Source organism: Mobula hypostoma, chromosome 11 (assembly GCF_963921235.1).
Source record: "Mobula hypostoma chromosome 11, sMobHyp1.1, whole genome shotgun sequence".
NCBI classification, from domain to species: Eukaryota; Metazoa; Chordata; class Chondrichthyes; order Myliobatiformes; family Myliobatidae; genus Mobula; species Mobula hypostoma.
In genome coordinates, this window is record NC_086107.1 from 1305417 (window position 1) to 1331187 (window position 25771).

A 25771-nucleotide genomic window follows, 5' to 3' on the forward strand; every position below is an offset into this window, starting at 1 on the left:
TCAGAACTGAACCCTGTACTCCGACACCCCGACCTGCGACAGCATTATGCTTACCTGTATGCTACTGTGGTGCCCAAATCCATGGTCTCAAACCGAAAGTTCATAGTACAAATATGTCACGGTACACTACCCTGAGATTCAGGAGAACATTGGTGTCAGCTGCGGTTTCAGCAGATGCTGATCCCACTGAGGAATTGTGGTGGGGTCTGGTGCAGACTGGACTTTCTTTCACTTCATTAATCATAGAACATTACAGCACAGTACAGGCTCTTCGGCCCCAGTGTTGAGCCAATCTTTTAAACCACACCTATTCTAAGATTAATCTAACTCTTCCCTCTTAAATAGCCCTCCATTGTCAAGCTTTCAGCCATACGAACAGAATTAGGCCATTCGACCCATTGAGTCTGCTCCGCTATTCCATCATTATCCCCCTCAGCTCCTACTCTCCTGCCTTTTGCCCATAATCTTTGGTGCCCTGGCTTATGAAGAACCTATTCACCCCTGCCTTAAATATACCCAATGTGAAGGTCAGAGACAGCTGCAGGAGGCTGGAGGCCTGGAAGCAGCCAGTCCTAGGTCTGGAGGAGTTTGTGTGAGTGTGTGTGTGTGTCCGTCTGTCTCTGTGTATGTGAGTGTGTGTGTGTATCTGTGTCTCTCTGTGTGAGTGTGTGTGTGTGTATCTCTGTATGAGTGAGTGTGTGTGTCTCTGTGTGAGTGTCTGCGTGCTCCTGTGTGTGTGTGTTTCTGTGTGAGTGTGTGAGTGAGTGTGTGTGTCTCTGTGTGAGTGTGTCTGTGTGTGCATGTGAATGTGTTTCTGTGTCAGTGTGTGTGTGTGTGGTGGGTGGGAGAGGGGGAGGTGCTTGTTATGTTGTGTTCTGTGTTGTTCTGCTGTGCATTGTGGACGTGTTATGTTGGTGCTGGAACGTGTTCTGACACTTGTGGGCTGCCCACAGCACAAACCCCCACACAGACTGTTGGTCATTGACGCAAACAACACATTTCACTCTATATTTCGATCCACGTGCAGTAAGTAAACCTGAATCTGGTAGTTGTATCCAGCCGAAAGTTCAGGAGACCTAAGGGGTTCACTTGTCTGTGGTGGACGTTGACCAGCTGATCTACTGAATGCTTGCAGTGGTTCGGCGCAGAACAATGTCTCCAACACTGCCTAAACTAAAGGTCTCAGTAGTGGTGATGTACCAAGGGAGAGGTGGGTGTGAAAGGAAGGCAGAAAGATATGGAATTTCCCTCTCACAAGGACTCATTTCCTGGAGGGAAGCTGCAATATTTCTGTTCGTAAGCATTGTAACTGAGACTTGACTCAAGAATTCAACTGGATGTGAGAACTAGCAGGGGCCCACCAAAACAGTGGGGTCAGACCCAGCCTGGGACTAACCCCAGCATTCAGAACTGGTTCAGCTCTGATGGTGAGGTGGAACTCCTGTACTGCCACAGCACCTTCTGCACCCACTGGGCACCCTGGGGCATGAGAGTGCTGGGGAGGCAGAGGCTGAACTTGCAGTCTGGATCTGCCCCCAGTGGACTCGGGCGTGGGGGTGGCCATTCAGGGCGGAACCACAGAGACCGGGAGCTGAGCATCCTTGTCCGGAGAACGATGGCGAAAAGAAACCGCAGGCACCGGAGAGGAGCTCTGCCTGACACAACCCTTCAACAACCGCAGACGGGTGCCACAGTAGTGCAGCAGTTAGTGTGATGCTATGACAGCTCAGGGTTCAATACCAGTGTCCTCTGTAAAGAGATTGTGCGTCCGCCCTGTGGAATGTGTAGGTGTCCTCCCACAGTCCGAAGGCGTATGCTCGGTGGGTGAGGTGTTTGTTGTGAACTGTCCCGTGTTTAGGCTAGGGTTAAGTGCTGGGTTGCTGGGCGGTGCAGCTCAGCGGGCCGGAAGAGGCTGTTCCGTGCTGTATCTCTAAATTAAAAAAAATTTAAGTGTCAGGGAAAGCCTGGGATTGCGGAAGAAACAGGGGAATGTCTGTTGCTTGAATTGGAGTGGTCAGTCCATGGATCGTCCGTCCCGAGACAAAACCTCACAGAATTCTGTATGAAGCTCAACGCTAAATGAGTGAGGGTACCAAAGGCAGAGGGGAGGTAGGTGCCTGCAGCTACGTACAGCACCTCACTACTCAATGTTAGCACTGAGGGAGAGTCACCCCGGGAGGGGGGGTACTGAGGGAGGGTCACCCCGGGAGGGGTGGTACCGAGGGAGAGTCACCCCGGGAGGGGGAGTACTGAGGGAGAGTCACCCCGGGAGGGGTGGTACTGAGGGAGGGTCACACCATGTGGGGGGTACAGACAGAGGGTCAGAGGGTCACTCCAGGAGGGGTGGTACTGACGGAGAGTCACACCGGAGGGGGGGGTACAGACAGAGGGTCACCCCGGGAGGGGTGGTACTGAGGGAGGGTCACACCAGGACGGGTGGTACTGACAGAGGGTCACAGGGGAAGGGCTAGTACTGACGGAGGGGTGATACTGAGGGAGGACCAGACAGCGGGTTAGGGACACTGAGGGAGGTTCACAATCTCTCCACTATCTCACTATCCCCCTCCTCTATCTCACTCCCACTCCCCTCCCTCTATCCTCCTCTTCCCTATCCCCTCTCCCCCATCTTACCCTCCTGTCCCCATCTCTATCTTTCCCCTGTCACTCCCGTTCTCTTCTTTCCCTCTCATACCCCTCCTCCCATTCACTACCATTCTACCCTCCTCCCCCTCCCTATCTCCCCCTCCCCACCCTCTCTCCCTCCCCTCCTCCCCTCCCCTCTCCTCTCTCCCTCCCCTCCCCTCTCCCCTCCTGCCCCTCCCTATCTCCCCTCCTGCCCCTCTCTCTCTCCCCCTCTCCCCTCCTGCCCCTCCCTATCTCCCCTCCTCCCCCTATCTCCCTCCCCTCCCTATCTCCCTCCCCTCCTCCCCCTCCCTATCTCCCCTCCTGCCCCTCCCTCCCCCTCTCCCCTCCCCTCCCCTCCCCCTCTCCCCTCCCCTCCCCCTCTCCCCTCCCCTCTTTCCCTCCCCCTCTCCCCTCCCCTCTCCTCTCCCTCCCTCTCTCCCTCCCCTCCCCTATCTCCCTCCCCTCCTCCCCCTCCCTATCTCCCCTCCTGCCCCTCCCCTCTCTCCCTCCTCCCCCTCCCTCCCTGTCCCGTGGGTGGTGCTACCCCAGATGCTACGTGCTGAGTGGAAGGTACCGGGAATCCGCGTGCTGATTGGTGCAGCCACTTGCCAGTCACTGACAGCTGGGGATAGGGCGGGACTATGAGGGAGAGAGAAAGTGAAACCGCGAGTAAGTGAGGAGTGAAAGGGGGAGATGGAGAGAGTGTGGGGGGGGGAGAGGGCAGAGAGAGAGAGAGTGGAAGAGGGAGAGATATAGAGAGTGAGTGAGAGAGAGGGAGGGAGAGATGAGAGAGAAGGAAGGGGTAAGGAAGAGATGTGGGTAGAGAGAAGAGAGTGGGGGGAGGGAAGGAGGGAGGAAAGAGAGGGGAAGGAGGGAGGAAAGAGAGGGGGAGGGAATGAGGGAGGAAAGAGGGGGAGGGAAGGAGGCAGGAAAGAGAGGAGGAGGGAGGAAAGGGGGAGGGGTGAAGGAGAGTGAAATGGCTAGGGGTGAGGTAGCACAGGAAGGGAAAGGGTGAGGGCAGAGGGGATAGGACAGAGTGAGGGTGTGGTGAGGGAAGACAGGGCAGGAGGTGGGTAAAACCACCAAACGGGGAGAAGTCAGGAGAATGGGGTTGAGAAGGATAATAAATCAGTTGTGACTGAATGGTGGGGCAGACTTGATAGACCAAATGGCCTAATTCTGCTCCTATGCCGTGTGGTGCTATGGGTGGAGTGGCCAGGTAGGGTTGGACACGGGGTGTTGTGAATGGGAGAGGGAGATCAGGTGTGGGGAGAGCGGACAGTGGGGGAGTGAACGGAGGGGACGGGTGGGGAAATGGATGAACATGAAGCAAGAGAGGGAGGGCAGTGTGCGAGGGGGAGGGTGTTATGGAGGATGATGTTATGAACATGGGGGTAGGTCGGCCACTGCCCCACACACACTGCGTTAACATGAAGCCCACTGTGCGTGTGACAGCGGCGAACCGGCTCTCAGGACAGCAGCTGGAAGATGGGAGGGGAGTGAGGGAATGGAGTAGACTTGGGGAAGGAATGAGAGGGTGGGGGTGCGGGGGCCATGTCAGACACTGACCCACAGTTTACTGTGTAACGTTCAGTGGGCCTGAAGCAACACCTGAATGGAGGGGGAGGGGGAGGCAGAGGGAAGAGGAGAAGGAGGGGGAGGGGTGTGTGTCCATGAGGCAGTTTATTCCCCTGGTGGGACCCCCCCAGAGGGCACTGGCAGTGGAGGATGGGTGATCTGCTCCGTAGGGTGGTGCGAGAACATTAAGCACTGGGCAGGGGCAATGTCTGAGGGAATGGAGATCTCAGACACAGCGGGGCAGCTGCATCCCACCCCAGGCTCAGCGTCAGGGAGCAGCTCCATGTCGACTGGACCCTCTGGATCTCTAGAGTGAAATCAAGGAGTTGGTCGTGGGCTTCAGGAAGGGGAAATTGAGGGATCACACACCAGTCCTCATGGAGGGATCAGAAATGGAAAAGGTAAGCAGCTTGAAGTTGCTGGTTGTCAACATCTCTGAGGATCTGTCCTGGGTCCAACATATTGATGAGGTTACAAAGCTACAACAGCAGCTGTATTTCATTAGCAGATGTTTTATGTCACTAAAGACACTCTCAAAGTTTTACAGGTGTACCATGGACAGCATTCTAACTAGCTACATTATCATCTGGAATTGGGGGGGGGGGCTACTGCGCAGGATCAGAAAAAGCTGCAGAAAGATGTAAGCTCAGCCAGTTCCATCATGGGCACCAGCCTCCCCAGCATCGAGGACATCTTCAACAGGCGATGCCTCAGAAAGGCAGCATCCGTCATTAAGGACCCCCATCACCCAGGACATGCCCTCTTCTCATTGCTACCATCAGGGAGGAGGTACAGGAGCCTGAAGATACACATTCAATGTTTAAGGAACAGCTTCTTCCCCTTCACCTTCAGATTTGTGAATGGACGTTAAACCCTCACTGGGTTTTTCTCTCTTTTTGCACTGCATACTTAATTTTTTAAATGTATGTTTCTTATTGTAATTTATAGTTTTTAGTATATATTGCAATGTACTGCTGCCACAAAACAACACATTTCACCATGTAGAGTGTGGAAATGATATTAAACCTGATTCTGACTCTGAGTGGAATCGCTCGATAGCTGAAGTTCAGCCAGAGGTCACAGCTTAAAACAACATCCGGAAACTTCCGCAGGAAGGACTGCAACAACACCCAGCTCTTGTTCAGGGAATGTGTGTGTGTGCGTGTATGTGTGTCAATGAGTGTGTGTCTGTATGAGAGCGTGTGCAAATGTGTCTGTGTGAGAGAGAGTGAGTGTGTGTCTGTGTTAGTATGTGCAAGTGTGTTTGTGTGTATGAGTGTGTGCCTGTGTCTTTAAGAGGTGTGCAAATGTGTTTTATGTATGAGACAGTGTATTTGTGAGAAAATGAATGTGTGTGTTTGTGTGAGTTTGTGTGTGTGTGAGAGAGAGTATGTGCAAATGTGTTTGAATATGTGTCTGAGTATGAATGTGTATGCCTGTGAGAGCATATGCAAATATGTTAGTGTGAGAGAGAGTGAGCATGGGTGGAAGTGTGTGTATGTGTGTTTCAGTGTGGATGGTGTGCGGGTCTGAGAGTGTGTGTGTGGGCACATGCAGAGTAGAGACGTGGCTGACCAGTGAAAGACACAGACAGGTGGTGCATGAAGCTGATGCGATTCAGTTTGGAAGAAGGCAATGGAAAATGGTGCAGGAAGAGAGAGATTGTGAAATACAGGTGCACTCCCATGGTTTTGCTGATATCAGAGTGGTGGGTGTACTGGGGAAGCCCCTGCCACTCAGCATTATGTTGATTATCCAGGGGCTTCGGACATCATATTGAAGTCAGCAGTAATGACCAATCAATGCCATCAGACTGACAAAGACCCCAAAGAGGATGTTTGTTATAGAGGGCGAGTCCAGGACCAGACGGGATGCTTAGTGATGATACTCATGCCTTTAGAACAGAGATGAGGAGGAATTTCTTTAGCCTGAAAGTGGTGACTCTGTGGAATTCATTGCTGCAGGCAGCTGTGGAGGCCAAGTCATTGAGTATATTTAAAGTGGAGGGTGACGGGTTCTGGATTAGTCAGGGGGTCAAAGGTTATGGGGAGAAGGCAGGAGGATGGGGTTGAGAGGGAAAATAAATCAGCCATGGTGGAACGGTGGAGCAGACTAGATCGGCTGAATGGCTAAACTTTGCTCCTAGCCTTACGGTCTTTTGGACGCACTGAGCCAAGGAGTAAGAAGGAGTGCTGGGTTAGGGGAATATGGGTGATTGAATTAACAACAGGAAGGGGGGTGAATGGGGGTTTGGCACAGGAATTGGAGCAAAAGGAGAGCAATGTTATCGCACAGTAAGCTGTTGTGGTCGGCTGTGAAAAGGAAGGAACGGGGCTTTAAACTGGGTAATGAATACTTGTCATTTACAGGGCTGTGAGGAAAGAAGAGCAGCAGGGTTATCACAACGCTTTACAATGCCGGTGATCAGGGTCTGGTTCTCTCCATAGTCTGTAAGGAGTTTATACATACTCCCGGTGAATGGGTGGGTTTCCCCTGGGTGCTCCAGGTTCCTCCCACCAGTTAGTAGGTTAATTGATCACGTGGCTCTAATTGTGCGGTGTGGGCTCATTGGGACGGAAGGGAATGTTACCCCTGCTGAATCTCTAAATAAAAATAAGGTGAAGAGGGAGGTGGGACTGATTGTAGTCAAATCACAATGGAGCCACATTGTTCTGTTAGTGTGTCGAGCAGTCTGACTCAGAAACACTTGCTGGCTCAGTCAGGTCATTACCTCGATGATCAGTGTAACACATGAAAACCAGACGCTGTAGGTTCCATTCTCACACCAGAGCTTTGCTGGAATTTCCTGGTTATGTTCACTGAGACCTCGAGTTCATTTGAGTTTTGAGATCATTCTGTGCTCGCTATTGAGGTGACAGCAGCAGGGAGTGTTACCTGCACTACCTCAGCCACTGGCAATCTTCTCACCTTTAGCTCAGGCTCTCTGGGATAATTTAGTCTTATCAATAACCCTGACTGCCTCTTGGTATTTTTTTAATTCTTCTGTTGGGATCTGGACATGATTAGGACAAGTTATTGTGATGATCAGTTATAGTAAAGTTCCATTGAGCGTAGGGCTTTACCTAGGGGAGGTGTCTGTAAGGAGCTTGCACACCCCGCTTTTGACTGTGTCGGTTTCTCTGGGTGCTCTGTGGACAGTCCAAAGACATACTGGTTAGGGTCAGTAAGATCTGGACACGCTATTTTGGCACTGGAAGTGTGGCGACATGTGCTGGCTGCCCCAGCGCATCCTTAACACAAACTATGCATTTCGCTGTATTTTTCAATGCACGTGGAATGGCGGCAGAACAAGACTGGCTGGAGTATCTGGAAGCAGTTCGGACGGCCCAGGAAATATACATCCCGAAGTTGAAGAAGTATTCTAAAGGCAAGATGACACAACCGTGGCTGGCAGGGAAGTAAAAGTCAATGTAAAAGCAAAAGAGAAGGCACGTAATAGAGCAAAAATGAGTGAGAAGTTAGAGGATTCGTGGACTTTTAAAAACCACAGAAGGCAGCTGAAAAGCCATAAAGAGAGAAAAGAGGGATGTTGGCGTTGAATGGTGAGCTGTAGTTGATAAAGAACAGTGAGGAGTAATTGATGTACTCACTGGAGTTTAGAAGAACGGAGGGGAGATCTCAGTGAAAACTGCTGAATATTGAAAGGGCTGGACAGAGTGGATGTGGAATGGATGTTTCCTCTTGTAGGTGATTCTCAGACCAGTGGGCACAGCTAGTTTTGTTTGCACTACCTTACTTTCCCTTTTCTATTTTCTATTTATGGTTTATAATTTAAATTTTTACTATTTACTATCAATTTGTAATCCAGGGAGCGCGAAGCGCAGGATCAAATATCGCTGTGATGATTGTACGCTCTGGTATCAATTGTTTGGCGACATTAAAGTAAAGTAGAGTAAAGCCTCGGAATAGAGGGATGTCCATTTTGAACAGAGATGAGGAGGGATCACCCCCAGAGTGTGGTGACTCTCTGGAATTCATTGCTACAGGCGGCTATGGAGGCCAAGTTATTGGGTAAATTTAAAACAGAGATTGATAGGTTCTCAATTAGTCAGGGTGTCAAAAGTTAGGGGGAAAAGGCCGGAGAATGGGATTGAGAGGGATAATAAATCAGCCGCGATGGGATAGCGGAGCAGAGTGGAGGGCTGAATGGCCTTATCCTGCTCCTATGTCTTATCGTCTTCAACCTCATATATATTGAACACATACCCTGTAGTACTGAAGGGAAGAGTTTACAATTGTCTACCTTCACTATGCCCTCCATCGGGGTAGACCTCACAGAGTCATGCATACACCTGACTTTGTCTACCATGTTGACGTATCAGTTAGTGTCTGTAAGGAGTTCGTATGTTCTCCCTGTAACCACGTAGGTCTCTTCCCACAGTCCAAAGATGTGGCAGTTGGTAGGTTAGTTGGTCATTGTAAATTGTCCTGTGATTAGGCGAGGGTTAAACAGTGGGTGTGTGGACAATACGGCTCAGTGGGCTGGAAGAGCCTGTTCCCACTGTATCTCTAAATCAGTATCGTACACAACATCCCTTCCGACCATTCATTTTATATAATAATAACTTTATTTATAGAACACTTTTCATACAGATGATCTGGTTCAAAGTGCTTTACGATGGGATAAAAGTCCAAACATGAAAATAAAATAAAAAATAAAAATAAAAGACAAAAAGATGTTGGTTAAATAAATGGTTTCTGAGCTGGTGTTTAAAAGTGTCAACTGTGTCTGCATCCGTTATAGATTTAGGCATTGAGTTCAAAAAAGCTGACTTGCCAATTATCATTTAAAGGAAATCGTTTAAATTTAAGAGACGTGCAGAAGAAGACCTGAGAGCTGGAGCAGGATTACAAAACAAAAACGATTCTGGGATGTACTCCTGTCCTAGACCATCGAAAGCTTTAAAAACAAGTAAGTGAACTTTAAAATCAATTCTGAAAGAAGCCAATACAGAGTAGAGAGGACTGGAGTTAGAAGTCTAGTGCAGCGTGTGAATGAGTTGAAGTTCCTCAATAGATTCCTTTAGAAGGACAGTAAACGGTTCATTGCAGAAATCTAGACTATTCCATATAGAGGTGTGAATTAGTTTTTCAGCCTCATTATGTGACAGAAACAGACACAACTTTGCAAGATTTCTTAAGTGTAGAAATGCTACCCTGGTCACTTTCTTTCTGTGGGAATTAAAATTCTCATCTGAGTCAAGGATAACATCCAGGCTAGTTACTTCTGATTTTTCAAGGGGAGCCAAGGGTCCCAAGTTATCAAGCACTTTATTTCTTTTGGTTTTGGGACCATCCAGAAGTATTTCAGTTTTATTTTCGTTTGGCTTTGGAAATTATTGCTAATCCATTTGCTTATTGCAGCTATATCAGAAGCCAGAGAAGTTAGAGTGTTATTATCATCAGGCTCAACTGCCATTTACAATTGTGTGTCATCTACATAACCGTGGAAGTCAAGTTTATGCTCTCTAATGATGTCTCTGAAGAGGAACAGGTATAAGGAGAAGAGTAGGGGACTAAGACAGCTTCCCTGAGCAATGCCAAAAGGCACATTGTATCTCTTAGAAAACTGGTCTCCAAAACAGACAAAAATATTAATGGAACTATCAACAAAAATGATTAGAGGCAGAACCAGAGAGGCCAACCCAATTCTCAAGGTGATCTAGGAAAATGTTGTAGTCAATTGTGTTGAAGGCAGCACTTAGATCTGGAAGAATCAGAACCGAGACTCAGTTGGTATCAGTGGTGAGCTTCAGGTCACTGACAATTTTGGTAGTTTGTTTCTGGTAAGGATGACAAGGAGCATCTCCAAAACCTCAAGATAGTGTTAAAAAGATTAGAAGATGGTGAGCTCAGAGCACAACACAAGTATGAATGCTTTAAACCAAGCATCGCTTACTGTGGTCAACCCATTGACGCACAAGAATGCTGAGAATATTGAAGATGCCCCAAAGCCAAAGGATGTTGTGATCCTTTTTTGTCAATTACTATAACAGGTTCCTGCTAAGCCTGGTCACTTTGCTCCATCCCTTCAGCTGATTACAGCAGATTGGGAAGAAATGGTAATGGACGAAGCAGTGTGAGGTGGCTTTGCGAAAGGCAAAGGAAGTGGTGACGTCAGACACTGTACTCCAGTGAAGCTTGCCTGCGTTGCCTCTCCTTATGGTGTAGGTGCAGTCATGTCACGTGTTATGTGTGATGGTAGTGAACGCCTGATAGCCTTTGCATCACGTTCCCTTACTGCTGCCTAGAAAAATAACGCACAAGTTAACAGAGAGGCTTTGAGTCTGGGTTGGGGTGGAGAACATTTTGACCAGTGCTTGTATGGGGGGAGAGTTTACCCTCATTACTGATCATCAACCACTAGTGTCCATTTTCAATCCACAGAAGGGTGTTCCACTAATATCAGCAGCACAGAGAGAAGAGATGGGCTCTGTTTCTTGGAGGACACAAATGCAAGATTGAATTCAAGAGGACGACTAACCATGGAAATGCTGATGGGTTAGACCATAAGACATAGGAACAGAATTAGGCCATCTGGCCCGTTGAGTCTGCTCCGCCACTTAATCATGTCTGATCCTTTTTTTCTCCTCCAGTTCCCGACCTGTGGTAGTGGCCAGTGCCGTCATGTTTGCTGTTGTGTGCTGGGGCAGCAGGCTGAGGGTAGCAGACACCAACAGGATCAACAAACTCATTCGTAAGGCCAGTGATGTTGTGGGGATGGAACTGGACTCTCTCACGGTGGTGTCTGAAAAGAGGATGCTGTCTAAGTTGCATGCCATCTTGGTCAATGTCTCCCATCCACTACATAATGTACTGGGTGGGCACAGGAGTACATTCAGCCAGAGACTCATTCTACCGAGATGCAGCACAGAGCGTCATAGGAAGTCATTCCTGCCTGTGGCCATCAAACTTTACAACTCCTCCCTTGGAGGGTCAGACACCCTGAGCCAATAGGCTGGTCCTGGACTTATTTCCTGGCATAATTTACATATTACTATTTAACTATTTATGGTTTTATTACTAGTTGTTATTTATGGAGCAACTGTAACGAAAATCCAATTTCTCCCGGGATCAATAAAGTATGACTATGACAATGACCTTCTCCCCGTAACCTTTGATGCCATGTCCAATCAAGAACCTATCAATTTCTGCCTTAAATACACCCAACGACCTGGCCTCCACAGCTGTATGTGGCAAAAATTTCCACAAATTCACCACCTCTGACAAAAGAAATTTCTCCGCATCTCTGTTTTGAAAGGGCACCCCTCTATCCTGAGGCTGTGCCCTCTTGTCCTAGACTCCCCCACCATGGGAAACATCCTTTCCACATCTACTCTGTCTCGGCCTTTCAACATTTGAAAGGTTTCAATGAGATTCCCCCCTCATCCTGAATTCCAGCAAGTACAGACCCAGAGCCATCAAACGTTCATCGTATGATAACCCTTTCATTGCTGGAATCATCTTTATGAACTTCCTCTGGACCCTCTCCAATGCCAGCACATCTTTTCTAAGATGAGGGGCCCAAAACTGTTCACAATACTCAAGGTGAGGCCTCACCAGTGCCTCACAAAGCCTCAGCACTACATCCCTGCTCTTGTATTCTAGACCTCTTAAAATGAATGCTAACATGGCATTTGCCTTCCTCACCACCGACTCGACCTGCAAGTTAACCTTTAGAGTGTTCTGCACAAGGACTTCCAAGTCCCTTTGCATCTCAGATTTCTGGATTTTCTCCCCGTTTAGAAAATTGTCCACACTGCTATTTCTACTACCAAAGTGCATGACCATGCATTTTCCAACATTCTATTTCATTTGCCACTTTCTCGCCCATTCTCCTAATCTAAGTCCTTCTGCATCCTACTTGTTTCCTCAACACTACCTGCCCCTCCACCAATCTTCGAATCATCTGCAAACTTGGCAACAAAGCCATCTATTCCATCATCTAAATCGTTTATATACAGCATAAAAAGAAGCGGTCCCAACACCGATCCCTGCGGAACACCACTAGTCACTGGCAGCCAACCGGAAAAGGATCCTTTTATTCCCACTCGCTGCCTCCTAACAATCAGCCAATGCTCTAACCATGTTAGTAACTTTCCTGTAATAACATGGACTCTTAATTTGGTAAGCAGCCTCATGTGTGGCACCTTGTCAAAGGCCTTCTGAAAGTCCAAACACACAACATCCACTGCATCCCCTTTATCTATCCTACTTGTTATCTCCTCAAAGAATTCCAACAGGTTCATCAGGCAGGATTTCCCCTGAAGGAAACCATGCTGACTTTGTACTATTTTGTTCTGTGTCACCAAGTACTCCGTAAACTCATCCTTAGCAATTGACTCATCACCTCATCCTTGACAATTGACTCCAACATCTCCTGAACCACTGTGGTCAGGCTAACTGGTCTATAATTTCCTTTCTGCTGCCTCCCCCCTATTCTTAAAGAGTGGAGTGACATTTGCAATTTTCCAGTCCTTTGGCACCATGCCAGAGTCCAATTATTTTGAAAGATCATTTCTGATGTCTTTGTATCTCTACCACGACCTCATTCAGAACCCTAGGGTGCAGCTCATCTGGTCCAGGTGACTTATGTACCTTCAGGTCTTTCAGCTTTTTGAGCACCTTCTCTCTTGTAACAGTAACTGCACCCACTTCCCTTCCTTCACCCACTACAACATCTGGCACACTGCTAGTGTCTTCCACAGTGAAGACTAACGCAAAATACTCATTTAGTTCATCTGCCATCTCCTTGTCTCCTGTTATTATGCCCCACCTCATTTTCTAGCAGTCCTATATCCACTCTCATTTCTCTTTTATTTTTTACGTACTTGATTAAACTTTTACTATCCACTTTGATATTGTTTGCTAGTTTGCCTTCATATTTCTTTTCCCTTCTAAGGATTTTTTTAGTTGCTCTCAGAAGGTTTTTAAAAACTTCCCAATCCTCTATCTTCCCAGTAATTTTTGCTTTGTTGTATGCCCTCTCTTTTGCTTTTACAACAGCTTTGACTTCCCTTGTCAGCCACGGTTGTACTATTTTACCATTTGAGTATTCCTTCATTTTTGGAATACACATGGCCTGCACCTTCCTCATTTTTCCTGGAAACTCAGGTCATTGCTGCTCTGCTGACTTCCCTGCCAGCAGCTCCTTCCAGTTTACTTTGGCCACCTCCTCTCTCATATAACTGTAAATTCCCTTACTCCACTGAAATACTGTGACATCAGACTTTACTTTCTCCCTATCAAATTTCAAGTTGAACTCAAATCATATTGTGATCACTGGTTCCTAAGGGTTCTTTTTAACTAAGCTCCCTAATCGCCTCCCGTTCATTACATAACACCCAATCCAGTATAGCTAATCTCCTAACAACAGGAATTCTGCAAATGCTGGAAATTCAAGCAACACACATCAAAGTTGCTGGTGAACGCAGCAGGCCACGCAGCATCTCTAGGAAGAGGTACAGTCGACGTTTCAGGCCGAGACCCTTCGTCAGGACTTCATCGACTGTACCTCTTCCTAGAGATGCTACCTGGCCTGCTGTGTTCACCAGCAACTTTGATGTGTGTAGCTAATCCCCTAGTAGGCTCAACAACAAACTGCTCTAAAAAGCCATCTCTTAGGCATTCAACCAACTCACTCTTTTGAGATCCATTACCAACCTGATTTTCCCAATCGACCTCCATGTTAAAATCTCCCATGACTACCATAACATTGCCCAAATGGATTGTCCCATTTACCCTTGGGAAAGGAAATACATGAAAAATTTACAAAAGAGGACACTCTTCTTGATGTATTCTCCCTAATGCAAATCAGAAGGCTTCCTATCCAAAGGGAAACCAGAAAAAAACCATCATTGTCTCAGGTCTACATGGCCACCCAGAATGGCTGGAATGTGCAGCAGAAATTGCACATCCCCCATTTTTACCAGCACTGAGATGAACTTGCCCTTGACGGGGTTTGCCTTATGTGGGGATTGAGAGTTGTTGTACCATCCAGGCTGACAGCTCAAGTGTTCGAAGAGCTAGGCATGGCCAAAATGAAAGTGTTGGCTGGAAGGTTTATCTGATGGCCTGTAGATCGGGCAGCTTGCCGTGCTCTGTTCAGGATGCCAACACACCCAGAAGGTGCCAAGAGCAGCGGCTCTCCATCCCTGGAAATGGCCCTCATTGCCCTTGCAGAGGATTCTTGTGGATTTTGCCAGACCATTCATGGGCACAAATTTCTTGATAGTAATGAATGCAGCTACAAAGTGGCCAGAAGTGACCCCAATATCCTTCACTACACCCTCACGTACAATGCTGATGTGTTGAGAATCTTTTTTGCAAGGTCTAGTGTTCCAGAACACTGAGTCAGTGACAATGGACCACAGTTTATTGTGGAACAGTTTCGGTTATTCCTGAAAATGAACGGAATAAGACATAGTACCACTGCACCACTCAGCTACAAATAGCTTGACAGAAAAGTTTGTCTAGAGTCTAAAGATCACTGACACTGAACCAGAAGCTTCTCATACATCAATGTAGCACAATCAACAACTGACCAGCCATGCTGTTCCTGAGTCGTCCCTTGCACTCACATTTGGATCTCCTCAGTCCCAGTCTCAGAAGGAGTATGCAGGACCAACAGCTGAGACAAATTGAAGGCTCTTAGGGCGAGGTGGTTCAATGTTTCATGCCTGGACAAGCATTCCCTGTGAAGGACAACAGAAGTGATCAAAAGTGTGAGTGGGTACTTGGAAAGATGAAGGACAAAGCCAGACCACTCTCTACACCGTGGAGATTGTGTCTGATGACACATTGATCAGTTGAGGAGAGCAAAGTCAATTGTTAGAGAAGCAGGTTGCCTACCGCTATCGGAAGCACTTTCTGCAGGTCTCAGAGTCGACTCCTACAACCACCACCCTGAAACCTGACATTGTTTCACAGCCACAAATCTCACCTGCCAAGCAGAGTGACCTCCCCTTCTCAGGAAAGACGTTATCCCTCAAGAGTAAGAAACCCTCCACAGCAATGAATGGGACAATTTAAAATTCACTATGTTGTGGACTTCTTTTGTCACAATTTAGAAGAGTGTGTATAACAGAAATAAAAAAGTAGTGAGGTAGTGTTCATGGGTTCAATGTCGATTTAGAAATTGGATGGCAGAGGGGAAGAAGCTGTTCCTGAATCACTGAGTGTGTGCCTTCAGAGTTCTGAACTTCCTTCCCGATGGTGATTGTGTGAAAAGGGCATCTCCTTAAAGATGGAGACTACTTTCCCGAGACACCGCTCCATGAAGATGTCTTGGATAATTTGGAGGCTGGTACCCATGATCGAGCAGACTAATGTTACAAGTTTTTGCAGCTTATTTTAATCATCTGCAGTAGCCCCCACCACCATACCAGACAGTGATGCAGCCAGTCAAAATACTCTCCATGGTACGTTTGTAGAAGTCTTTGAGTGTTTTGATTGACAAACCAAATCTCCTCAAACTCCTAATGAAATATAGCTGCTGTCTTGCCTTCTTTATGGCTGCATCAATATGTTGTGTCCAGGTTAGATCCTCAGAGCTTGACACCCAGGAACTTGAAACTATTCGCTGTCTCCACTTCTGATCCCTCTATGAGGATTGGTATGTGCTCCTTCATCTTACCCTTCCTGAAGTCCACAATCAGCTCTTTCATCTTACTGACGTTGAGTGCCAGGTTGTTGCTTTGGCACCATTCCACTATTTGGCATATCTCGCTCCTGTACACCCTGTTGTCACCACCTGAGATTCTACCAACAGTGATTGTATCATCAGCAAATTTATAGATGGTATTTGAGCTATGCCTAGCCACACAGTCATGGGTGTAGAGAGAGTAGAGCAGTGGGCTAAGCACACACCCCTGAGGTGCACCAGTGTTGACTGTTGGTGAGCTAGAGATGCAATTTCCAATCTGCACAGATTGTGGTCTTCTGGTTAGGAAATTGAGAATCCAGTCGCAGAGGGAGGTACAGAGGCCTGAGTTCTTTTCAATCAGAACTATAGGAATGATGGTGTTAAATGCTATTGTCAATATACAGAGTCCTGACATTGTTCAGGTGATCTGAGGCTGTGTGGAGAGCTGTAGAGATCATGTCTGTTGCAGATATATTGTGGTGATAGGCAAATTACAGTGGGTCCAGGTCCTTTCTGAGACAGGTGTTGATTCTGGCCATGACCAACATCTCAAAGCATTTCATCATCGTAAATTAGATTAGATTAGATTATGAGGACACTCAGTCCTCGTTTATTGTCATTTAGAAATGCATGCATTAAGAAATGATACAATGTTCCTCCAGTATGATATCACAAAAACACAGGACAGACCAAGGCTAAAACTGACAAAAACCACATAATTATAACATATAGTTACAACAGTGCAAAGCAATACCGTAATTTGATAAAGAGCAGACCATGGGCACGGTAAAAAAAAGTCTGAAGTTCTGATAGCCTCATCATCTCACGCAGACGGTAGAAAGGAGAAACTCTCCCCGCCATGAACCTCCAAGCGCCGCAAACTTGCCGATGCAGCACCCTGGAAACACTTGACCGCAGTGGACTCTGAGTCCGTCCGAAAACTTCGAGCCTCCGACCAGCCCTCTGACACCGAGCACCATCTCTGCTTTGACCCCGGCCCCGGCCGCCGAGCAACAAGCAAAGTTGAGGACTCGGGTCCTTCCCCTCCAGAGATTCTGGATCACACAGTAGCAGCGGCAGCAAAACAGGCATTTCAGAAGGTTCACCAGATGTTCCTCCGAGCTCTCATGTCTGCCTCCATCAAATCAGAATTGTGCACGGCACCCTACTTGACAGATAACAGAAATTCATCACCGGAGTGGCTGCTGCGAGCTGCGTCACGTCGCCATCTTCTCCTTTGTGAGCATCATTGGACAATAGTCCAATAGTCGTTGAGGCAGCTCACGCTGCTCTTCTTGAGAAATGTGTGTGTATTCTTTGTTGTTTACATAATGCACTGCAGGGTATATGTAAAAGTATGTAAATGGCATACATCATTACACCATCACATCCTCACAAAAGTAAAAACAAAGTACACGTGTTTATCTCCTGGTTCCTTGTTTTGCTTTCAATTAGTTTTAATGTTTTGGAGTTACAAACCATAACAGTGCACAGCATGGGGTTGGCTGCTTAAGAGATGCAGCAAAAAACAATGGGGTTATGTTAATTGGCCTGCAGCAAGCCAGGCAACTACAGCTCAAGTATTTTGCACTATCAGAAGAAATTGAAGGAAGTTTGCAGACCAAACTGAAATTATCACCTAGCATATCAAATAGCTGGTCTATCAATAGTTGGGAGATTTATAGAGTTGGCCCTCACAACACTAACCTTGGGCATCTGGCTGTCCATCCTCAGGCGCTTTTAGACCATATGTGTGAATTACTTTGTCCAACAAAAGGCATTTGAATCTTCAGATGTGTCTTATAGTGTGCTTTCACTGTAAATATTTCACTTCAAAGGAAGGCACGTATTGCAGAAAAAGATTTTATTGTAACTATTGAGATTGTATTGAGTCACCTTGACCTGAAGGGTATAAAAATGTGATGTACTTTCAGTTTGAGGCACTCTACCAAGAGGGTCTTCAAGAGGATGTCCATTTGCATGATGAATAAAGACTTTCATATCCACCAACTCTTCTGGTGTCTCCAGTGACTTAGTCACATCCACAATACTGGCATCCTGGAGACAGTTAGACTCATCCCATGAGCTAGAGGAATTTGGCAAAGGGGTGGGGTGGGGCAGGGCAGGGAGTTAGCAGAAAGTCCCGTCATGGAATTCATTCTGGTCAGAGGTCAGCACTAGTAGCCAGGTCAGTGGCCCCATGTTTGGCTCTGAGTGTAAAGGGGGAAGGGTGAAAACTGGCAGAGCGATGATAACAGGGGGCTCGAGAGCAAGGGGAGCAATCGATGCTGTTATGCTGTTGCTGAAACTCCAGATGGTTGAGGGTGGGGGTGGAGTAAGGAGCTGGGAGGTGATAGGTGGGAAAGATGAAAGGGCTGGAGATGAAGGAATCTGATAGGAGAGGAGAGTGGACCATAGGGGAAAGGGAAGGAGTCGGGGCACCGGGGGGGGGGGGAGGTGATAGGCAGATGAGAAGAGGTGAGAGGCCAGAGTGGGGAATGGGGGAAGGGGGAGTGAAAAATTTCTATCCTAAAGAACATTGCGAGCAACCTCTTGTCCCGGTGTTAGGTAGGTTTAAACACCACCTGCCCCATTGGAGGTCAGTGTCTCTGGGACATGTGGGTGTACCTGACCTGCACAAACCAACTCAAACTGACTGAACAGGTCGAGAGCGCAAGGCGGGGTACGAACGATGAGGAAGGTAAGAACAGACCCGCATTTTTCTACTGCAGGGTCTGACCATGAGACATGGGAGCAGAATCAGGGTTTTTGTCCCATCGAGTCTACTCCACCATTCCTGACAACTGTGAAATCAACAATAACTCACTGGGAAAGTTGAAGGCCCAATTTCTGCAAGTCTGCAGAAGCAGAGACGGCCTGACGTGAGGTTGGAGGACAGTACGTGTGTGTGGGCGGGTGGGCGGAATGGGGCTTGCTGTCTTCTGTCGGGCGGTGTGGACGTACTTTGCTGGCACCGGAATGAGTGGTGACACTTTGGGTTGTCCCCAGCACAGTTGTTAATGCAAACTATGCAGTTCTCTGTATGTTTTCATGTACACGTGATAAATACGTCTGAATCTAATTGTCCAGGCACCTGTCCTACCTCGGCACAGTACAACCCTCAGGCTTGACTCCTGGCCCCTGACGTGAACAAACTCAGGTAACCAGCCTTTCCTGTTTGTGTTAACAGTGGCCAGTGTTGGTTATAATCCTCTAGCTGTAACAGTAACTCAGTTCTCCCTCTCTCTGAGTTTAGGATAAAGGATAAAAGATTTAGAGGATTTGAGGAAATGCCAGAATGTGTGGCGAGTGTAGGATGAAAGTGTGTAGACAGCACACCTGAGCAACCCCAGGTTCCGCAATGATGAGTCAAAAATGGGCCATTCTGTTTTAATGATCAGAGGGAGTCTTAACCACCATCTCCCTCGTTATCACCTTGCACCTTATAGTCTGCCTGCCTGCACTGCGCTCTCTCTGTAAGTGTGACACTTCATTCTGCACCGGTGATGAAATGATCTGTATCGATAGCATGCAAAGCAAGGTGTTTCATGTACCTCCGTACATGGGGTGTGGGGCAGAGGGGGGTGGTTCACGTTCGTTTATCATTCAACCATACATCCCCCTGGGGTCAGGGTGCAAAACACATTACCGACAACACACAGCACCTATCACATACAGTTACAATGCGTAAAAACATGGTCACGAAGAAATAATCTAGCCTAAGTCCCTGAGGGGCATGGCCTGTAGATCGATGGTAAATTGTCCTGATCCAGTCTGCTCCTCCAGAGTGAACAGTGGGTGGGTGGTGCAAAGCGAGCGGGCAGTGGGAGGGGGTCACAGAGAGAGCGGGCAGTGGGAGGGTGGTGCCGAGCGGTACCTGTGATGGGCACTCGGGCGCTGAGGTATTTTATTTGTTTCAGCTCATCCAGTCACAACTGGACGTGATCTTCATGAGTGATCAATAAAACACAAACAGCTATTTTCAATTGTCATTTATTTTTGAACATTAAATACTTTAAATCAGAAAGATCGGAGCCAGTCATGACCTTTTATACACTACATTCCTGAGGGAGACAGACGGCTAATCAATCTAGGTATATAAACTATCGCATGTATTTATATTTATTGTGCTCTTTATCTTATTGTGTTTGTTTGTGCTGTATCGGATCCAGAGTAACAATCACTTTGTCCTCCTTTACACTGGTGTACTGGAAATGACACGGAATCTAACATCTCTCCCGCAGTTCCATCCAGGATTGGCGTGTAGTCATTATGAACCTGAACCGAGATTATAACCTCAAAAGTTCCGTATTTAACTCTCCAGTGGGCAAACTCAGAAACAGAACAACTCTGTAAAATCCTTACTCAGACAAGAAATTTAAATTATTCACATAGAAATAGAGTTTATTCTCATAATTTGCCCTTTCAAATATAGTTAAGGGTTTCTGTACAACTTTGTTAACATTATAATCCAAGACTGGGTGATTTTCCCACCACTGGCAGAGGGGGAAATGAGTGGGGAGGGAGAGAGAAAGAGAGAGGGGGAGAGGGAGGGGCAAGAGAGGGTGGGGAGAGAGAGTGGGGGAGGGGAGGGAGAGAGAGTGGGGGGTGAGAGAGGGTAGGGGAGGAAGACAGCTGGATTGAATAAGGTACAGAGTGACTCCCCACTCCCGAGGGTCCGGGAGGCAGGCCATAACAGGCTAATGACATTGAATTCAAGAACACAAGAGATTCCGCCAATGCTGGAAATCCAGAGTAACAGACAGAAAATGCTGGAGGAACTCAGCAGGTCAGGCAGCATCCATGGAAATTAATAAACAGTCGACATTTCGGGCAGAGACCCTTCATCAGGACTCATAGGGAGTCCGGAATTGGAGAACAGAGGTGGGGAAGGGAGACCCACTCAATTCTCTGCATGAATGATCATTAGTCACCCCATGGTAGATGCAAGGCTGGGTGGTGTTGAACCTGTTGGAGAGACACAGGGAGACAACAGTAGATCTATTCCCCGCAGTAGATGGAAGGCTGGGTGGTGTTGAACCTGTTGGAGAGATGCAGGGGGTCAGTCCAGTGTTAATTTTATTGCGTGGGAGGAACAGCCTCATGGATTGAAAGGCCTCGTCTCAAGCAGCACGGTAATGAAGTGGTTAGCGTAATGCTTTTCAGTGCCAGTAACGACTAAACGGAGTTCAATCCCTGGCAGTGCCTCTTCTCCACATGACTGTGTGGGTTTCCTCTTGGTGCTCTGGTTGCCTCCCAAAGACGTACACGTTAGGGTTAGTAAGTTGTGGACACGGTACGTCGGCGTCAGAAGTGTGTGATACTTGCGGGCTGCCCCCAGCACATCCTCGGACCGCGTTGGTCATTGGTGCAAGCGACCCATTTCACTAGATGTGTCGATATGCACTCGACAAATAAAGCAAGTCTTTATCAGTTTTAAGAGACTGGGTGGTGGACACTGCTCCCCCTGTCTGCAGTCTGTCCCACGGCACAAACCAGCCCCCTGGGTGGGGATCTGGAGTCACCATCCACACACAGGACACCTCAAACGAACACCCCCTCCGGGTTCAGGCTCGACACCACGGGGTTCTGCAGATTCCGCGGGTTTCCCAGGAAGTGCCTGGATGTGGTTCGGGCCGTGGAGTCCAGTTCTGAAACACAGAATATTGTGGTCGGGGTTAGAGCAGATCCAGCACACTTATCGGTTTATTCAGAGAACAGGCCCTTCGAGCCACACTACCCAACAACCCACTGATTTAACCCAAGCCTGATCACCGGATGGTTTACAATCACCTATTAACCTACTAACCAGTAAAGTACAGTACATCCTTGAACCGTGCGAGGAAACAGGACAGCCGGGGAAAATCCATGTGGAATGTGGAGACAGCGCTGGGACTGAACTCAGAACACGGAACTCTGGTGCCCTGAGCTGTAATAGCGTCACGCCAAGTGATACACTACTGCGGTGCCCCAAACGCATGTACCCTGAAACCTCAAAACATTCAGTGAAATGCGTGTCTGCACCAGGGTGAAGGGATGTTCAGGAGTTTGGGGGGGCTCAGGGTGAAGGGATGTTCAGGAGTTTGGGGGGGCTCAGGGTGAAGGGATGTTCAGGAGTTTGGGGGGGCTCAGGGTGAAGGGATGTTCAGGAGTTTGGGGGGGCTCAGGGTGAAGGGATGTTCAGGAGTTTGGGGGGGCTCAGGGTGAAGGGATGTTCAGGAGTTTGGGGGGGCTCAGGGTGAAGGGATGTTCAGGAGTTTGGGGGGGCTCAGGGTGAAGGGATGTTCATGAGTTTGGGGGGGCTCAGGGTGAAGGGATGTTCAGGAGTTTGGGGGGGCAGACAATGGGTGAAGGGATGTTCAGGAGTTTGGGGGGGCAGACAATGGGTGAAGGGATGTTCAGGAGTTTGGGGGGGCTCAGGGTGAAGGGATGTTCAGGAGTTTGGGGGGGCTCAGGGTGAAGGGATGTTCAGGAGTTTGGGGGGGCTCAGGGTGAAGGGATGTTCAGGAGTTTGGGGGGGCTCAGGGTGAAGGGATGTTCAGGAGTTTGGGGGGGCTCAGGGTGAAGGGATGTTCAGGAGTTTGGGGGGGCTCAGGGTGAAGGGATGTTCAGGAGTTTGGGGGGGCTCAGGGTGAAGGGATGTTCAGGAGTTTGGGGGGGCTCAGGGTGAAGGGATGTTCAGGAGTTTGGGGGGGGAGACAATGGGTTTTCGAGAAGAGTTGGGTGTCTGGCGGAGCGGGTTTCACCAACCTTGGCAGGGAAGGAGCTAGGAGAGATGTCGGGTGGGGATTTCGGAGAGTGGTGGGCGGTTGGGTCTGGAAGACAGGGTCCAAAGAGGGGTGGGAGATGGTGCTGATGGTGGTGGGTGGGGACTGGGAGAGGCACTTGCTGGAGAGGGGCATTAGAGAGGCAGAGGTGTATTTCTGGGTGGGAGGGAGTGAAGGACGGTCAGCCAGAAGAGAGGTGGGAGAGTTGGGGGTCACCTGGAAGAGGTGTGGGAGAGTGGGGGAAGGGAGTGTGAGGGTCATCTGGAAGAGGTGTGGGAGAGTGGGGATTACTCAGGAGAGAGGGGGAAAGGAGTGTGAGGGTCACCCAGGAGAGAGGGGGAAGGGAGTGTAGGGGTCACTCAGGAGAGAGGGGTGGGAGGGTGGGGTTGCCAAGGAAAGCAGTGGGAGGGTGGGGTGTGTGCCTGGGAGACACTGGGAGGGAGCAGCTGTGTCTGGCAGCGAGGCAGGAGTCACCGAGGAGAGGGATTTGTGCCTAGGAGACAGAGCCACTCCGTCTCACTGTCTGGGAGAGGGTAGAGGGATCTAGATGGTTGGGTATCTGGGTTGGACTGCAACAGGGGTGTTGTCAGTGAGAGACCCTGAGGATGTGTGGGTGTTGGACTGAACTCACCTCCAGGACTGGAGGGTGGGCAGGGTCCCTGGGCAGGCAGTCCCTCCTCAGTGCGGCCGTGGCCCCCACCACTGCCCGTTTGTTGGATGAAGTGCTGTAGGTTGCACTGTCTCAGCTCCTTGTTCAGCTCCTCCAACTCCAGCCCTTTGGCCTGAAAACACAGACACGGCGATCAGCAGCCATACATGGGCCAGCACAGGGCAGTAACAAAAGACCACAGGGACCACAGGGACCACAGGACATAAGAGCAGAAGTAGACCATTCAGCCCATCAAGTCTGCTCCACTGTTCACCGTGATTTATTATCCTGCACTGCTCCCTGTTACTATTGATGGTGAGGACCTGCAAGTACCTGGGGGAGCACCTGGACAACAGACTTGAGTGGAGCACCAACACAGAGACTGTGTACAAGAAGGGCCAGAATCACCTCTACCTCCTGAGAAGACTGAGGTCCTTTGATATATACGGGCCTCTCCACATGTTCTGCCAGTCTGTTGTCACCAGTACAATCTTCTACGTGGTGGTGTGCTGGGGCAATGGCACCAACATGGGTGATGCCAACAAGCTCAATAAAGTGAGTACGCCTCCCCCCCGCCCCCTGTTAGACTGTTATTGATCTCTGTTTAGCTCTTTTTACCACACCCAGCTGTTACGGTAATTGTTGCATTATCAAGTGCGTGCTGGAGCTTTTGGAAAGCATCAAGTTGGATAAGTCGCCAGGACCAGACGAGATGTACTCCAGGCTACTGTGGGAGGTGAGGGAGGAGATTGCTGAGCCTCTGGTGATGATCTTTGCATCATCAATAGGGACGGGAGAGGTTCCGGAGGATTGGAGGGTTGTGGATGTTGTTCCATTATTCAAGGAAGGGAGTAGAGATAGCCCAGGAAATTATAGGCCAGTGAGTCTTAACTCAGTGGTTGGTAAGTTGATGGAGAAGATCCTGAGAGGCAGGATTTATGAACATTTGGAGAGGCAGAATATGATTAGGAATAGTCAGCATGGCTTTGTCAAAGGCAGGTCGTGCCTTATGAGCCTGGTTGAATTTTTTGAGGATGTGACTAAGCATGTTGATGAAGGAAGAGTAGTAGATGTAGTATATATGGATTTCAGCAAGGCATTTGACAAGTTACCCCATGCAAGGCTTATTGAGAAAGTAAGGAGGCATGGGATTCAAGGGGACATTGCTTTGTGGATCCAGAACTGGCTTGCCCACAGAAGGCAAAGAGTGGTTGTAGAGGGGTCATATTCTGCATGGAGGTCGGTGACCGGTGGTGTGCCTCAGGGATCTGTTCTGGGACCCCTTCTCTTCGTGATTTTTATAAATGACCTGGATGAGGAACCGGTGGGATGGGTTAGTAAGTTTGCTGATGACACAAAGGTTGGGGGTGTTGTGGATAGTGTGGAGGGCTGTCAGAGGTTACAGCGGGACATTGATAGGATGCAAAACTGGGCTGAGAAGTGGCAGATGGAGTTCAACCCAGATAAGTGTCAGGTGGTTCATATTGGAGAGTCAAATATGATGGCAGAATATAGCATTAATGATAAGACTCTTGGCAGTGTGGAGAATCAGAGGGATCTTGGGGTCTGAGTCCATAGGACACTCAAAGCTGCTATGTAGGTTGACTCTGTGGTTAAGAAAGCATACGGTGCATTGGCCTTCATCAACCGTGGGATTGAGTTTAGGAGCCTAGAGGTAATGTTGCGGCTATATAGGACCCTGGTCAGACCCCACTTGGAGTACTGTGCTCAATTCTGGTCACCTCACTACAGGAAGGATGTGGAAACCATAGAAAGGGTGCAGAGGAGATTTACAAGGATGTTGCCTGGATTGGGGAGCATGCCTTATGAGAATAGGTTGAATGAACTCAGCCTTTTTTCCTTGGAGTGGCAGAGGATGAGAGGTGACCTGATAGAGGTGTATAAGATGATGAGAGGCATTGATCATGTGGATAGTCAGAGGGTTTTCTCCAGGGCTGAAATGGCTAGCATGAGAGGACACAGTTTTAAGGTGCTTGGAAGTAGGTACAGAGGAGATGTCAGGGTTAAGTTTTTTTTTAAACGCAGAGAGTGGTGAGTGCGTGGAATGGGCTGCCGGCAATGGTGAGACTCCTGGATAGGTACATGGAGCTAAGAAAAATAGAGGGCTATGGGTAATCCCAGGTAACTTCCAAGGTAAGAACATGTTCGACACAGCTTTGTGAGCCGAAGGGCTTGTATTGTGCTGTAAGTTTCCTATGTTTCTATGTAATCAGTGTGAAGTTGTAAATCTTGCAAATCTTGTAATCTTCGACTTGTAAGACTTGTGCATCTTATTTCTCTTATAATAATTGTATACCTGTGCTCTTGTAATGCTACTGTGGCACTGTGATTTCCTTTGGGATCAATAAAGTATCAACCTATCTATCTTATCCCTCCCAACCCCATTTTCCGGCCTTTGACACACTGACTAATCAAGAACCTTTCAACCTCTGCTTTAAATATATTCAATGACTTAGTTTCCACAAT

At 48.3% G+C, this 25771-nt stretch overlaps 1 protein-coding gene and 1 long non-coding RNA gene across 5 annotated transcripts in view; one reads left to right on the plus strand and one right to left on the minus strand.

The window, feature by feature from the left end:
- The first annotated feature begins 1975 nt into the window (after positions 1–1975).
- LOC134353544 (uncharacterized) lies at positions 1976–13038 on the plus strand. 2 transcript variants are annotated; one of them, XR_010019638.1, is made up of 4 exons: positions 1976–2109; positions 9018–9136; positions 10612–10725; positions 10821–13038. It is a non-coding gene; the product is annotated as an uncharacterized LOC134353544 (long non-coding RNA). The 2 variants fall into 2 exon arrangements; XR_010019637.1 differs by lacking the exon at positions 1976–2109 and adding an exon at positions 4288–4604.
- Positions 13039–19861: 6823 nt separating this feature from the next.
- LOC134353545 (ras association domain-containing protein 8-like) overlaps positions 19862–25771 on the minus strand; it is a 36362-nt gene continuing 30452 nt past the window's right edge. For all 3 annotated transcript variants that reach the window (XM_063061555.1, XM_063061554.1, XM_063061556.1), the window contains exons 4-5: positions 23267–23417; positions 19862–21519 (exon numbers count right to left, since the gene is read on the minus strand). In XM_063061555.1, coding sequence (XP_062917625.1) covers positions 21413–21519; positions 23267–23417 — 258 coding nt within the window. In that variant the 3' untranslated portion in view covers positions 19862–21412. The remainder of the gene's footprint in view (positions 21520–23266; positions 23418–25771) is intronic.